The sequence below is a fragment of the Emys orbicularis genome, chromosome 9 (genome assembly GCF_028017835.1).
Source record: "Emys orbicularis isolate rEmyOrb1 chromosome 9, rEmyOrb1.hap1, whole genome shotgun sequence".
Taxonomy (NCBI): domain Eukaryota; kingdom Metazoa; phylum Chordata; order Testudines; family Emydidae; genus Emys; species Emys orbicularis.
Genome location: NC_088691.1, coordinates 55,984,759 through 56,002,147, shown reverse-complemented (window position 1 = coordinate 56,002,147; position 17,389 = coordinate 55,984,759). Strand labels below are relative to the sequence as shown.

Genomic DNA, 17,389 nt, shown 5'->3' with positions numbered 1-17,389 from the left:
GAAATAGGTTGTGTTGAAACTAAAATGTCGTCATTAGTTTTCAGTGTTGTTCTGCTGAGATGAATGAGGGCAGTATTGTATTAATTTTAGATGGCATAAAGGGCCCAAAGAGTCAGAGGTGGTAACGGGACCCTGAAACTGTCCAATATTAAACAGTTGTAAACAAGGTTCAGTGTTTGATTTACAGAGACCTCAGCCTGCTTAGTATCATGGCAAACACACTGAGTCCTTTTTAACCTTTTATTAAAGATACAGAAGAGAGAGAAACAGTTTAAGCATTTTAAATGTGAAGAGTTAAGTGAGGCTTTCATTTTAACAACTTCCCTTTCCCTTTAGAGAGTCTCTTGAAGGAAAAAAACTCCTTGTTTGGCAGTCTCTTATTTGGTAATAACTGTCCTTTTTGGGGAAAAGAGAAAAACTTAGTTGATGGCTGGAGCTGTTTTGTTGTTGTTTGTTAAAGTCCAGTCCTGTTTCCTAGAAGACAAAACAAGACAAAACACACAAAAGGGGAGAAAAAAAAGAACAGCAAATTTAGCAAATGCAGCATCTGTCTCTGGTGTCAACTCTCACTTGCAGCCTCATTGCTGGAGAAATACAGGCGCAGCACGTGATTTCATCAACCACTCTGAGACCTGGCAAACTTGGACTGTTTAGGGCATTTCACTTAGCTGCCTTTTTCTGGTCACAGGATGCAAAATATACAACATTGGCTGGCTAAGCCAGACTCTTACTAGACAAGGAAAAAGAAGAGAGATGTAAGAATAGAAATAAATAGGGTAGGGAAAGAAAATTACAGATTGGGGGATGGAGGGAAGGCAGAGTCTCACATTTCCAGGTGGTGCTTGGGATTTAGCAGGATCAGGTAGAGGTGGAGGTGGTGATGTCATCTGAGTCCCTCTCTGTGGCCCAGTCTGGTCAGGACATCTCTCAGAATTAGGATGAAGAAGGTCCAGGGTCCCAGGAGACAGTGGGGGTGGCACCTATGATGATGAAGCTCACTCCTTCCCCTGCTCTCATCTTTCAGTTAGCCAGTGGTCTCTTTTTAGGACCCCAAAAGGGATTGATAGCTGGAATAGCCCATCCCCGTATTATTTTGTTCACCAGTTAGGCCTAATTCTGACACACCAGTTTGGGTTCATTGATTTCAGGCCCCACACTTCTCTTGTTTACCAGGCATGATCTGAAAACAGTTCCTGAATTATAGCAGAAGGCCTTTTTGTTCTAACTATCCTAGTCTTTTTGTCTCACTTTTGCCCCTTTACCCATCAACATTTATTGTTACAGATTATTGTGAGGTTTTTGAGCTTTCACTCACTCACTTCTGACAGTTGAATTCACAATTATGGTAAATCGGTAGGTCTAGTTATTACAACTACAAAAGCAGTTAGCTTTTGTCAGAACTATGTTCCAGGCTGTCTGCAGACTCAGCAGACATCTCTGCGTTGGTTTACATTTGCTTTACATTTTGAATGTTGTCTTTGTAGCAGATTGAGACTTGATTTTGATTATCTTAGTCAAAGTTTAACTTGCAGGTTGTTCCCCACATATGAGGGAGGGTCTGTGCACTGCAGTAGTCGTGCTCAGGCAGCAAAGTGCCCTTTGTATAAACCCTGTGACTTTAATGGTCTAAGATATATTTTGATTTGTTTTAGCAACTACGAAGCAAGTTGTTGATGCTTACACATGAAATTGAAGGTAAGCTGTTGGTTTTGATTTTAATTAAAAATTATTTTACCTTCAGTTTTTCCATGAGATGTGTTCTTTGAAATAGAAGTGCTAGAAGTTAAAATGCTAACTTCACTATCATAGTAATTCAAGTGAACTTTCATCATCCAGCGATTCTCAGATTTTTAACTCACAAGAGCCTCAATGGATTGTTACAGTTCAGTTGCTGCTCTGTGATCCCTTTTGGTCATGATTGGCACTGTGGTGACCTGCCAGAAATTTGTCTCATGATTCTAATTTCACAACAGAAAGATCTGACAGCTCATTTCTTTTGTCCTTGAAAATGAGAAACATCTGGCAGTAATTGATCCCATTTCAGGATTCCAGGGACAGAGAAATCTTCCACATAGTGATCCTTTCATCTTACAGATTGAGAGTCTTCTTGGTTGAAGAAACAATGAGAAAAAAGACTACATTATATATTCTGGAGTTATGGACTACCAAAAAGTCCCTCGATCCCTTATAAAGCAGTCACGAGGAGCTAAGTATGTTCTTCTCTAGAGAGAGAAGATGGGGGGGGGGGAAATCAAAGTAAAACTTTTATGAGAAACTACAATCATGTCACAACTTAGTGGTTTGATGCATTTGCACTTAGCAAGTGTGCATGGTGAATAAGCTAGCTAATACATTCAGCATTTTACTCATACTTATGTTTCCTTTTAAATTTAGTCTTTTTACACAAAGCAGAATTAGCCTGTACAGCTCATTGCCACAGGATATAGTTGAGGCCAAGAGCTTACTAGGAATAAAAAGCCATCAGACATGTATATGGATGACAACATCTGTAGTTATATTAGATAGGACAAACATAATATATATGATATAACCTCTCTCCTGTTTCAGGAATAAGCCAACCATTAACTTGTCAGGGTATAGAAAGAAACAACTTCTATGAGTGCTGTCCCTATGCGTGCTCCACTCCAGGTGACGGTGCGTCCTGGCGCCGTTGATAGATCTTCAGTAGCAGTGCCTGGTCGGGACGCACACGCTCAGCTGCTGTCTTGCGGCATCGATAGGGTCTGCCTGAGCGCGCGCGTCCTGCACCCCTCTCAGTTCCTTCTCAACCGTCCTCAGGTGAAGACGGGACTTGGGGCAGTGCTCATCTCTTCCCTGGTTACTGTAGGAAATAAGTAGAGAAAAATAGAAATAGTTAGCTAGCCATTCCCCAGTTCTCCCTTTCCTTTAGTATAGTTCATTAGTTTAAAAAAAAAAAAAATTCCTCAAGTTAGTCTCTTGTTGAGACTTCCCCGCCCGCTCATACTTTCATTATGCCGGGGTCGCCCGGCTTTAAGAAATGTGGCTCCTGCAAGGCGTCTATGCCACGGTCTGACGGGCACTCACTCTGCGTTAAATGCCTTGGCGAGACACACGTCCCTGTGAAGTGTCTCCACTGCACCAACTTAAAAACTAGAGCTTGCCGTGACAGAGACTTGCAGCTAAAAATGCTCCTCGTGGAGAAAGCTCTGCAGCTGCCTATGGAAAAGGGCAGTAAACCCTCTCCCTCAGGCTCCCCTGCCAAGTCAGAACAGACTGGGAGCACGGCTTCACCCTCTCACAGGAAGAGGCAGGAAACCCTAATGTCTCCTCTCAGAGACACTCAAAAGGGTAAAGGATCTCCTGCAGGGTCTTTACCCTTGGTGCTGTCAGCACCGAGAGCAGGCAACTCTGACTGCCCCTGCACTTCAGAAGCAACTCACATAGGGCTCAAAAGCAGCGACCTGACTTACCACAGCAGGAAGCTCTCCTCGGCACTGGTCCCTCCGGCACCGACAATGGGCCCGGTGCTGGCAATGCGTTCCACCACGGCACCGACCCTGTCTGCCACCCCCGGAGCAGATTCAGACCCTCTGTGGGGCACTCACAAACATCTCACAGCTCCTGCAAAAGTGAAACTAAAATCACTGGGCTGCTGCTCACACTTCACGCTCTGCAGCATACCAGCCTAGGGTGCAGCAACAATTCCTGCATCAGCAGGATATCTCTGTGGCCCCTGAGCTTGACTCTCCTCTCCTCCACTCGGAGCACTCACTGTTTGAACAGCAGCTCTCACCACCTGACCTGGCTACTTTCACTGATCGTGAGAACGGCACACAGCAGCAGGCAGAGTTCTCCCTTCCTGCGTCTCCCCCTCCACCGGAGCCATACATACCCCAAGACATGGCGCATCATAAGAATCAGCCTCAGTTTCCCTACTTTGTCCCCCAGTGGCCAGACCCAACTTTTCCTACCCGGTGCCCTGGTCTCAGTGGTACCTGTGGTCGGCTCCTGCCACCGCTCCTCCTTGCGCCTCTTCTACCGGACCACAAGCTCGCCTATATCTCCAGCTCCATCAACATCTAGAGCTCCTGAACCCCCTCCTGAAGAGGTGGGCTATGAACCCTTCCCGGATTTACCGGCTTCTGCCTCGCCATCAGCCTCAGAAGACGCCCTCATGCCTCCACCTCCACAAAACGTGGAGGACTTTAAGCAATTCCAGGAACTTTTCAAGAGAATGGCACTCAGCCAGGACATCCCTTTGGAGGAAGTCCAGGAGACACAACATAGACGCCTCAAAATCCTCCAACCCTCTGCACCCTCCAAGATCGCACTACCCATAAATGAAGCTCTCCTAGATACTCTCCGGCAGACCCATCTCCATTCCACCAACATGCAAGAAAGCTGAACGTAAATACGACATGCCCATGAGGGACGTCGATTTCTTTTCCCACCCACAACCCAATTCTCTTGTGGTGGATGCAACGACACAGAGAACAAAGCATAAGAACATAAGAACGGCCATACTGGGTCAGACCAAAGGTCCATCCAGCCCAGTATCCTGTTTACTGACAGTGGCCAATGCCAGGTGCCCCAGAGGGAGTGATCCTAACAGGTAATGATCAAGTGATCTCTCTCCTGCCATCTATCTCCACCCTCTGACAAACAGAGGCTAGGGACACCATTCCTTACCCATCTTGACTAATAGCCATTAATGGACTTAACCTCCATGAATTTATCTAGTTCTCTTTTCCTAGCCTTCACAACCTCCTCAGGCAAGGAGTTCCACAGGTTGACTATGCGCTGTGTGAAGAACTTCATTTGTTTTAAAGCTGCTGCCTATTAATTTCATTCGGTGGCCCCTAGTTCTTATATTATGGGAACAAGTAAATAACTTTTCCTTATTCACTTTCTCCACATCACTCATGATTTTATATACCTCTATCATATCCCCCCTTAGTCTCCTCTTTTCCGAGCTGAAAAGTCCTAGCCTCTTTAATCTCTCTTCATCTGGGACCCATTCCAACCCCCTAATCATTTTAGTTGTCCTTTTCTGAACTTTTTCAAATGCCAGTATATCTTTTTTGAGATGAGGAGACCACATCTGTACGCAGTATTCAAGATGTGGGTGTACACGGATTTATAGAAGGGCAATAAGATATTCTCCATCTTATTCTTTATCCCCTTTTTAATGATTCCTAACATCCTGTTTGCTTTTTTGACTGCCGCTGCATACTGCGTGGACGTCTTCAGAGAACTGTCCACGATGACTCCAAGATCTCTTTCCTGATTAGTTGTAGCTAAATTAGCCCCCATCATATTGTATGTATAGTTGGGGTTATTTTTCCCAATGTGCATTACTTTACATTTATCCACATTAAATTTCATTTGCCATTTTGTTGCCCAATCACTTAGTTTTGTGAGATCTTTTTGAAGTTCTTCACAGTCTGCTTTGGTCTTAACTATCTTGAGCAGTTTAGTATCATCTGCAAACTTTGCCACCTCACTGTTTACCCCTTTCTCCAGATCATTTATAAATAAATTGAATAGGATTAGCCCTAGGACTGACCCTTAGGGAACACCACTATTTACCCCTTCCGTTCTGAAAATTTACCATTTATTCCTACCCTTTGTTCCCTGTCTTTTAACCAGTTCTCAATCCATGAAAGGCTCTTCCCTCTTATCCCATGACAACTTAATTTATGCAAGAGTCTTCGGTGTGGGATCTTGTCAAAGGCTTTCTGGAAATCTAAGTACACTATAAAAAAAATGAGGAGTCCTTGTGGCACCTTAGAGACTAACAAATTTATTTGGGCATAAGCTTTCATGGGCTAGAACCCACTTCATCAGATGTATGAAGTAAAAAATACAGGAGCAGGTATAAATACATGAAAGGATGGGGTGCTTTACCAAGTGTTAGGTCAGTCTAACGAGATAAATATGTCCACTGGATTCCCCCTTGTCCACATGTTTGTTGACCCCTTCAAAGAACTCTAATAGATTACTAAGACATGATTTCCCTTTACAGAAACCATGTTGACTTTTGCCCAAAAAGTTACGTTCTTCTGTGTCTGACAATTTTATTCTTTACTATTGTTTCAACTAATTTGCCTAGTACTGACGTTAGACTTACCGGTCTGAAATTGCCGGGATCACCTCTAGAGCCCTTTTTAAATATTGGTATTACATTAGCTATCCTCCAGTCATTGGGTACAGAAGCTGATTTAAAGGACAGGTTACAAACCATAGTTAATAGTTCTGCAATTTCACATTTTAGTTCTTTCGGAACTCTTGGGTGAATGCCATCTGATCCCGGTGACTTGTTACTGTTAAGTTTATCAATTAATTCCAAAACCTCCTCTAGTGACACTTCAGTCTGTGACAATTCCTCAGATCTGTCACCTACAAAGGACAGCTCAGGTTTGGGAATCTCCCTAACATCCTCAGCCATGAAGACTGAAGCAAAGAATTCATTTAGTTTCTCCGCAATGACTTTATCGTCTTTAAGTGCTCCTTTTGTATCTCGATTGTCCAGGGCCCCACTGGTTGTTTAGCAGGCTTCCTGCTTCTGATGTACTTAAAAAACATTTTATTACCTTTTGAGTTTTTGACTAGCTGTTCTTCAAACTCCTTTTTGGCATTTCTTATTACATATTTACACTTAATTTGGCAGTGTTTATGCTCCTTTCTATTTACCTCACTAGGATTTGACTTCCACTTTTTAAAAGATGTCTTTTTATCTCTCACTGCTTCTTTTACATGGTTGTTAAGCCACAGTGGCTCTCTTTTAGTTCTTTTACTGTGTTTTTTAATTTGGGGTATACATTTAAGTTGGGCCTCTATCGTGTCTTTGAAAAGTGTCCATGCAGCTTGCAGGGATTTCACTCTAGTCACTGTACCTTTTAATTTCTGTTGAACTAACCTCCTCATTTTTGCATAGTTCCCCTTTCTGAAATTAAATGCCACAGTGTTGGGCTGTTGAGGTGTGCTTCCCACCACAGGAATGTTAAATGTTGTTATATTATCACTATTTCCAAGCCGTCCTGTTATAGTTACCTCTTGGACCAGATCCTGCGCTCCACTCAGGACTAAATCGAGAATTGCCTCTCCCCTTGTGGGTTCCTGTACCAGCTGCTCCAAGAAGCAGTCATTTAAAGTATAGAGAAATTTTGTCTCTGCATTTCGTCCTGAGGTGACATGTACCCAGTCAATATGGGGATAATTGAAATCCCCCACTATTATCGAGTTCTTTATTTTGATAGCCTCTCTAATCCCCCTTAGCATTTCATCGTCACTATCACTGTCTGGTCAGGTGGTCGATAATAGATCCCTACTGTTATATTCTTATTAGAGCATGAAATTACTATCCATAGAGATTCTATGGAATGTGGATTCATTTAAGATTTTTACTTCATTTGATTCTACATTTTCTTGCACACATAGTGCCACTCCCCCTTCCTCTCCCACCCCCTCTCCCCCCCCCGTTCTGTCCTTCCGATATATTTTGTACCCCGGAATGATTGTGTCCCGTTGATTGTCCCCACTCCACCAAGTTTCTGTGATGCCTATTATATCAATATCCTCCTTTAACTTGAAGTACTCTAGTTCACCCATCTTATTATTTAGACTTCTAGCGTTTGTGTACAAGCACTTTAAAAATTTGTCACTGTTTGTCTGCCCTTTTCTGTTATGTCAGATTCTTTTTTATGTGAATGTTTCTGGTCTGATCTGGCCCCTACTTTATCCTCTTCCATCCTCTGCTCCTGACTAGAACCTAGAGAATCTCCATCAATAGACTGTCCCCTAAGAGAAGTCTCTGTCCGATCCACGTGCTCCGCTGCAGCAATCGGCTTTCCCCCATCTCTTAGTTTAAAAACTGCTCTGCAATCTTTTTAATGTTAAGTGCCAGCAGTCTGGATCCACTTTGGTTTAGGTGAAGCCCATCTTACCAGCCCACTCTGCAGGACAAGGACCTCACATGCCTTGACCTCCTGGGCCCCAAGGTTTATACCTCTTCTACACTACAATTTAGAATTGCAAATTATTCCGCCCTCCTTGCAAGCTATGACTGACAATTACAACAAGCTCTTTGATTTTGCCTCCCATATACCGGAGGACAGGAGAGCAGACTTCAAGTCAGTCCTCATCAAAGGTCAATTGGTGTCTAGGGCGGCACTACAAGCACCCATGGACGTGGCTGATCAGCAGCCCAAACCACTACCACTGCAGCGGTGATGCGCCGGTTTTCCTGGCTCTCGGCATCCAGTATTCCCAAAGATTTGCAGACCTAAGTGGAGGATCCCCCCTTTGACAACGATAAACTCTTTTCCAAAAAAAAGATGAAGTACTTCACACTATGAAAGACTCTAGAGCCACTTTGGGCACATTGAGCATATACCTATTCATCCCCAGGACACCACTGTATCAACCTTATCAGAGGCCCAGCGCACAACAATATCGCCGACCCCAGTCTAGACAGTATGACACTGGGAGAAACCTCAACAAACCACCTAGGCGCAGGCAAAACCAGGCGCAAGCAACTACTTCCCATCCATCAGGTAACAAACAACAATTTTGAAGTGCTGGTCGGGGGTCTGCTTGACCACCCCTTAATTCCGCTGCCTATTTGCCCATTTGGCTACCGCCTCCAGGCTTTCCACCATGTCTGGCAACAGATCACGCAGGACCGCTGGGTCCTGGAAATAGTTCAGTCAGGTTACTCCATCCCTTTCCTATCTTCCCTGCCCACCCTTTCCCTTTCCCCGTCCCTCTTCAGGGACCCCTCTCATGAGCACCTTCTCTGTGTGGAGATGGCTCATCTTCTCCACCTAGGTGCAGTCGAAAATGTACCGACGCAACATCAGGGAAAAGGATTCTACTCCTACTACTTTCTAACCCAAAAGAAGGGCGGGGTTGGAGACCTATATTAGACCTACACCAACTGAACAACTTTGTACGTGTACAAAAATTCAAGATGGCCACATTGGGCACAATAATACCCATGCTGGAACAAGGGGACTGGTTCACAGCCCTCGACCTACAAGACGCCTATTTCCATATATCCATTCATCCAGCACACAGACACTTCCTGCGATTCCTCACTATTGTGCATCTCATATGCATGATCGCTGTTGGCCCCAGAATACAGGCACAGACCTGCCTTCAGCTTCTTGGTCACGTAGCAGCCACCACCTTCCTGGCCAAATACGCCAGGCTGCACAGGAGATGCCTTCAGAGTTGGCTCAACTCCAACCACAAACCCAGCAGACACGGTTTCTGCATAACACTGACTCCGCCACCGAACGTATTGGCCTCCCTACATTGGTGGACAAAACCAGAGAACCTATGCATGGGTGTTCCCTTCCATCCACACTCCCCAGTACTCCTGTTGACCACGGACGCTTCCCAGATAGGTTGGGGAGCACATCTAGGCGAGCGCAAGGCACAGGGCTGCTGGTCCCTATCAGAGATGCATCTGCACATCATTCTTCTAGAACTCAGAGCTATCAGGCAGGGAGGAGCACAATCTCACTCCCTATGCACAGAAGCCATCCGGTTATGGAATTGGTGCATACAACATTACATAAAAATCACCATTTCCTACCTGCCTGGGTATCACAACACTACCGCCGACACACTCAGCAGACACTTCTCCGAGGAACACGAATGGGAATTACATCCCACGATACTCCGACAGCTCTTCTCCCACTGGGGCACTCTGTCGATAGACCTGTTTGCCACTCCTCAAAACCGCAAATTCCATCTATTTTGCTCCAGAGTGGGACTCGGAAACGCATCTCTAGGGGATGCGTTCCTCATTCCTTGGAACAACTCCCTCATGTACGCTTTTCCACCGATTCCACTGATACACAGGGTTCTACGCAAGATCACAGAGGACAAGGCTCGGGTCATACTTATTGCCCCAGCTTGGCCCAGGCAGACATGGTATCCTTACCTGCTATGCATGTCCATCTGTCCTCCCCGGACTCTCCCCAACAGACCAGATCTCCTCTCCCAGAATTGCGGTCGGCTTCTTCATCCGCAGCTCCACAAACTCCATCTGACGGTGTGGTTCCTTCATGATTTCAATCCCACGAATTAGCCTGCTCGGAACAGGTCCAACACATCCTCCTGCACAGTAGAAGGGACTCCACTTGTAAGACTTACCTGCAAAAGTGGAAACGCTTCTTCATCTGGTGCTTCCACAGATGCCTGATACACCCAGACTGCAACCTTCCCTGATACCTTAGACTATCTTTTGTAACTGAAACAGGACGGGCTTTCGCACAGTTCTATCGGAGTACACCTTGCGGCCCTTACCACCTTCCATGACACTCTGGACGGCTATTCACTTTTTGCCCACCCCACCAAGAAACACTTCCTCACAGGCCTGCAAAATCTCTACCCTGATATTCATTCACCAGTAGCCTCCTGAAGTCTCAACCTAGTTCTCCACGCTCTTATGAAACCCCCTTTCGAGCCCCTGGCCACCTCATCCCTGCTCCACATGTCCATGAAAGTGGCTTTCTTGGTTGCCATAACGTCAACAAGAAGGGTTGGTAAAATAAGCACCCTGATGGCCTACCCTCCCTACACCATTTTCTCTAAAGACAAGGTTACTATGCGAACCCACCCCAACTTCCTCCCCAAGGTGGTGTCTACCTTCCACCTTAACCAGCCAATACACTTACCTATATTCCATCCCAATCCTCATACGACTACACAGGAAGCTGCGTTACATACCCTCAACGTCCGATGGGCTCTTGCATTCTATCTTGACAGCCATGGGGATTTACGAAATGGTTTAGTTCTATTTGTTTCTACTACTGAGAGATCAAAGGGTGATGCTATCTCTAAGCAAAGACTCTCCAAGTGGATCTTGGACTGTATCAGATCCTGCTATCCGATCCAGAATGTTCAACCACCAGAGAGTGTTAGAACTCATTCTACTAGAGCAATGTCAATATCTGTTGCCTTCCTCAACAACGTACTGTGATAGACCCAGACCAGTTGGGAACAGCAGAGTAGCAGAAGGGAGATATACTGGCCACTGGATAAGTAGTTTTCTGTTCCCTGAGTGACCAGAGCAGGGGCTGCTCCAGGCTAATAGACCACCTGACTCCAATTAACCTGCTAAGAGTCAGGTGAGGCAGTTAAGCACCTGACTCTAATTAAGGCCCCTCTGATGCTATAAAAGGGCTCACTCCAGTCAAGCCAGGGGGAGCCGGGGAGCCAGAGGAGAGGAAGAGTGTGTGAGAAACTGGGAGCAAGAGGTATGCAAGAAGCTGAGAGTGAGTAGGCGTACTGCTGGAGGACGGAGAAGTACAAGCGTTATCAGACATCAGGAGGAAGGTCTGGTGGTGAGGACAAAGAAGGTGTTGGGAGGAGGCCTTGGGGAAGTAGCCCAGGGAGTTGTAGGTGTTGTGCAACTGTACCAGGAGGCACTCTAAACAGCTGCAGTCCACAGGGCCCTGGGCTGGAACCCGGAGTAGAGGGCGGGCCCGCGTTCCCCCCATACCTCCCAACTCCTGATCAAACACAGGAGGAATTGACCTGGACTATAGCTTCTACCAGAGGGGGAGGTCTCTGGACTGTTTCCTGACCCACAGGGTGAATCAGTGAAGCGAGCAAATCCGCCAATAAGCGCAGGACCCTCCAAGGTAGAGGAGGAACTTTGTCACAACTGGTGTCAGGAGTGGAATTTGGGGTGCACAGCGCGGCGGAAGAAGGAGGGTGATTTAAAAAAAAAAAAGAGAGGGTTTATTTATTTTTTCACCACAATGGATGGCGTAGTGCGGGCACTGATACAAGCTACGGTGGCCCAGCAGGAGGCTACCCGTGTCCAGGCAGCCGCCCAACAGGAGGCAGTGCGGCTACAGCAACAGACTAATCGCCTGCTGATGCACCAGGCTGCTCAAGACCGAGCTATGTTGCGAGAACTGGTAAGCCAGGTAAAGACCCTTACAGAGCTGAACCGTGGCCATGATGGGATGCGGCTCATACAGGCCAGCCATTGGCTGCAGAAAATGACGCGGGAGGATGATGTAGAGGCATACCTTCTGGCCTTTGAGAGGACAGCCCTACGGGAGGCCTGGCCTCGAGATCAGTGGTTTGGCATCCTTGCCCCATTCCTGTGTGGGGAGGCCCAGAAGGCCTACTATGATCTGCCTGAAGAGGCTGCAGCAGACTGCCCCCAGCTGAAAGCAGAGATCCTGGCCAGATCTGGGGTAACGACTGCAGTGCGGGCCCAGCGGTATCACGAGTGGAGGTACCAGGAAAACAAAACCCCGCAGTCCCAATTGTATGACCTCATCCATCTCGCACGAAAGTGGTTGCGAACTGACTCCCGGAATCCGGAAGATATACTAGACGTTCTGGTCATTGACCAATACATGAGGGGACTACCGCCAGACCTTCAGGCCTGGGTAAGCCAGAACGAACCCTGCACCTACGACGAGGTCGTCGCATTGGTAGAGAGGTGAAGGACGGCGAGGGAGCTGACCCGACCAGTTAAGGAAGAGGCACCCCGGGTTAAATTAGCAGCACCAAGCCCCAAAGCTCGGGTGACTGGGCCACGAAGAGGGCCCAGGTGGAAAAAGAGAGGGGGTGAAGGCCCACTAGAGGCCACAAAGAGTCGGAGCACTGAGGGAGAAGAGGATCGGGATGTTAGACTGCCCAAACCAAGAGACCTGGGAATGCCTAGGGCTCCATACAGATGTTATGCCTGTGGGGAGTGGGGACACATAGCTGCACAGTGTCCTAATGCTGAGGAGCCTATGCAGTGTAACCTGGGGAACTGGGCAGATTCATGCTCCCTAATCCACCTTGTGGGGGTCTCACTAACCCCACATATGTATACCAGACCAGTGAAACTAAATGGGGTAGAGACCACAGCACTGGTTGATTCGGGGAGTGCTATCACGCTTGTCTCGGGGAAGCTCGTGAAGCATAGTCAGCTGCTGTGGGCTAAGCATACGGGGATAACCTGTGTCCATGGACACAGGTTGTTATTACCCCACCATCCCAGTAAAAATCGAGATTCAGGGGAACACTACTGAGGTAGCAGCAGGTGTAGTCCCTAAACTCCCATACCCGGTGCTCATAGGGAGGGACTTCCCAGGGTTTGGAGACTTACTGCCGGTAAGGGGATTGGAGAAAGTGGGAAACCCTGAAGTTAGTGAGGCATCCACAGTAGACTGTCAACCCCCAGTCTTCTCTGAAATATCCCCAGATTTGTTTTCCACTCCCAGACAGGGTAGAAAGACAAAAAGGGAAAGGAGGGCAGCTAAGGCCTTGGGAACCCGAATACTGACCCAAAGCCAGAGGGTCGCTCTCGTAGGTAGGCGGACCCGAGCAGCTGAAAAGGAGGCCACCCAGGAGAGAGAAGCACCCGAGTCTGACCCCCACCCTAATGCTTCTGAACCAGTAGAGGCAACAGAGACTGGCCCCCTAGATCTCGGGCAGATTAGCCCTGGGAGAGGAAATTTTGGACGGGACCAGGCAGAAGACCCAAGGTATGACAACATTAGGAACGAGGTGACTGAAATAGATGGGGTCCCCGTGGAAGGGAAAACCCAGGGACCAGGACCCTACTTCATAATGAAGAAGGATCTCTTATACTGGGTTGCACCAGTACAGGGGCAGAAGGTACAGCAGATCCTAGTACCTCAAAAACACCAGAATGCTGTATTAAGTCTTGCCCGTAGTCATCTTTTTGGGGGACATTTGGGGGTAGAGAAGACCCTGGCCAGGGTCCTACAACGGTTCTTCTGGCCCGGAGTATGTGAAGAAGTGCGGAGGTACTGTGCGTCCTGCCCGGAGTGTCAGCTGCAGTCCCCGTCCCCACTTGAGGGCACCTTTAGTACCCCTTCCCATCATAGAGGTCCCCTTCGAGCGAATAGCCATGGACCTAGTGGGACCTCTGGAGAAGACAGCCCGGGGCCACCAATATATACTTGTCATTCTGGATTATGCTACTCGCTACCCAGAAGCCGTCCCCCTGCGAAACACGACCTCTAAAACAATAGCGAAGGAGTTGGTGGGGATCTTTGCCCGAGTGGGGCTACCAAAGGAGATATTAATAGACCAAGGAACCCCATTTATGTCGAAGCTAATGAAGGACCTCTGTACGCTGCTCCATATACATACCCTGAGAACTTCAGTCTATCATCCGCAGACTGATGGGTTGGTAGAAAGGTTTAACCGAACCCTCAAGGCTATGATAAGGAAGGTGGTAAGTCGGGATGGGAAGGACTGGGACACCCTACTACCTTACCTTATGTTCACTATCCAGGAGGTACCTCAGGCCTCAACTGGATTCTCCCCCTTTGAGCTGTTATATGGGCGCAACCCCCAAGGCATCCTGGACATAGCCAAGGAAATTTGGGAGGAGGAACCCAGTGAGGGGAAGAACATAATAGAGCATGTGCTACAGATGAGGGACCGGATAGCCCGGGTCACTCCCATAGTGAGGGAGCACCTAGAAAAGGCCCAAGAGGCCCAGCAAACCTACTACAATCGTCAAGCCAAGGTTCGTCAGTTTCAGCCCGGTGACCGAGTAATGGTATTGGTACCCACGGCCGAAAGTAAGCTGTTGGCCCAGTGGCAAGGGCCCTACGAAATAGTTGAACCTGTAGGGGAAGTAAATTACAAGGTGCGACAACCGGGACGTCGAAAACTAGAACAGATACATCATGTCAACCTTCTGAAACCCTGGCATACCCGAGAAGCGTGCACAGTGGTTCGGAAAGACCTACACCCAGGGAACAAAAACCCTGGACAGGTGAGGGTGTCTCCCGATCTAATGACCGCCCAGAAGAAAGAGGTAACTGAGATGATCGCCCAATATCAAGATGTATTCTCAACAAAGCCGGGTCGCACAACTGGGACATATCACATCGTCACGAACCCTGGGGCCAGAGTAACAATGAGGCCCTACCGGGTGCCAGCAGCCAAAAGGGAGGAAATAAAAGCAAAAGTCAGGAAAATGCTGGAGATGGGGATCATTGAAGAATCTCACAGTCAGTGGTCCAGCCCAATAGTGTTGGTGCCCAAACCTGATGGCACCACGAGGTTCTGCAATGACTTCCGGCGACTAAATGAGATATCCCAGTTTGATGCCTACCCTATACCCCGCATAGACGAATTAGTAGACCGTCTGGGGAATGCCCGGTACTTAATGACCCTAGACTTGACAAAGGGGTACTGGCAGATTCCCCTAGCTGAAGATGCAAAGGAGAAGACGGCGTTCTCTACACCACAGGGTCTTTTCCAGTATACGGTCCTTCCTTTTGGACTATATGGGGCCCCAGCTACCTTTCAGCGCCTCATGGACAAGTTATTACGCCCCCATGCCAGCTATGCTGTGGCCTACTTGGATGACGTGGTGATTCATACCCCAGACTGGGAAACCCACTTGAAGAAGGTGGGGGCGGTCCTTGATACCTTCAGGCGAGCTGGCCTTACGGCAAACCCTGTTAAGTGTGCTGTGGGGTTCACAGAGGCCAAATATCTTGGCTACGTGGTAGGAGAAGTTCTGGTGAAACCTCAACTGAACAAGTTAGAGGCCATCCAAAATTGGCCACGACCAAGTAGTAATAAGCAGGTCCAAGCATTCCTAGGGGTGGTGGGGTATTACCGGCGTTTCATTCCCCATTTTGCCACAAGGGCAAGTCCCCTAACGGACTTAGTGAAGGCCCGTGGTCCGGATCCAGTCAGATGGTCCGACGCAGCAGAGAGGGCATTTGCAGACCTACGGACTGCCCTCTGCAGTAACCCCGGATTGATAGCCCCGGATTTCACCAAGGAATTCATCCTTCAGACAGATGCATCCGAGGTCGGGCTAGGGGCTGTCCTGTCGCAGATGGCTGGGGAAGAGGAACACCCAATTCTCTACCTCAGCAGGAAACAAAAATACACAGTGGTAGAGAGAGAATGCCTCGCCGTAAAATGGGCCATGGAAACGCTGCGTTACTACCTGCTGGGGCGCAGATTTGTCCTCGTGACTGACCATGCCCCTCTTCAATGGATGCAACGGAACAAGGAAAAGAACACAAGGGTAACCAGGTGGTTCTTATCCCTCCAACCTTTCCAGTTCCGCATACAGCACAGAGCAGGGAGTCGCCATGGCAACGCCGATGGCTTATCACGTTTACACTGTCTGGCGTCCCAAGCTGCCTTGGTGTTGAGCAGGGGGGAGGGATATGTGATAGACCCAGACCAGTTGGGAACAGCAGAGTAGCAGAAGGGAGATATACTGGCCACTGGATAAGTAGTTTTCTGTTCCCTGAGTGACCAGAGCAGGGGCTGCTCCAGGCTAATAGACCACCTGACTCCAATTAACCTGCTAAGAGTCAGGTGAGGCAGTTAAGCACCTGACTCTAATTAAGGCCCCTCTGATGCTATAAAAGGGCTCACTCCAGTCAAGCCAGGGGGAGCCAGAGGAGAGGAAGAGTGTGTGAGGAACTGGGAGCAAGAGGTATGCAAGAAGCTGAGAGTGAGTAGGCGTACTGCTGGAGGACGGAGAAGTACAAGCGTTATCAGACATCAGGAGGAAGGTCTGGTGGTGAGGACAAAGAAGGTGTTGGGAGGAGGCCTTGGGGAAGTAGCCCAGGGAGTTGTAGGTGTCGTGCAACTGTACCAGGAGGCACTCTAAACAGCTGCAGTCCACAGGGCCCTGGGCTGGAACCCGGAGTAGAGGGTGGGCCCGGGTTCCCCCCATACCTCCCAACTCCTGATCAAACACAGGAGGAATTGACCTGGACTATAGCTTCTACCAGAGCGGGAGGTCTCTGGACTGTTTCCTGACCCACAGGGTGAATCTGTGAAGCGAGCAAATCCGCCAATAAGCGCAGGACCCACCAAGGTAGAGGAGGAACTTTGTCACAACACCTATTAGACATATGCAAGGCGGCCATATGGATATCTGACCTCACGTTTGCCAAACATTATGCTATCACACGGGATACCACGGCAGACGCCATAGTTGGCCATACAGTACTGTCTACCGTTATTCCTCACGCAACTCCAAAATCCCACCAACTATAGTGGGTACTGCTTCACATTCACCTGGAGTGGAGCACCCACAGGGACAGCACTCGAAGAAGAAGAGAAAGTTACTCACTATCAAGGTTCCTTCCCAACTCTGAACTCTAGGGTACAGATGTGGGGACCTGCATGAAAACCTCTAAGCTTAACTACCAGCTTAGATCTGCTTTTGCTGCCACCACCCAAACGATTTATGAGTTATTTGGGAAACTCTGTCTACCTCCCCCCCAGAATATCTCCCTCCCAAGTACTATAACCCTTCCCTGGGTAGCCTTGAGAGACTTCTCCACCAATTTCCTGGTGAACACCGATCCAATCCCTTGGATCTTAAAACAAGGAAAAATCAATCAGGTTCTTAAAAAGA

The 17,389-nt window shown here is 48.0% G+C and overlaps 1 protein-coding gene across 1 annotated transcript in view; it reads left to right on the top strand.

The window, feature by feature from the left end:
* VPS8 (VPS8 subunit of CORVET complex) overlaps positions 1-17,389 on the top strand; it is a 196,342-nt gene that overhangs the window by 85,281 nt on the left and 93,672 nt on the right. The window contains exon 18 of the mRNA XM_065410354.1: positions 1,653-1,695. Within this exon, the coding sequence (XP_065266426.1) occupies positions 1,653-1,695 (43 nt within the window). The remainder of the gene's footprint in view (positions 1-1,652; positions 1,696-17,389) is intronic.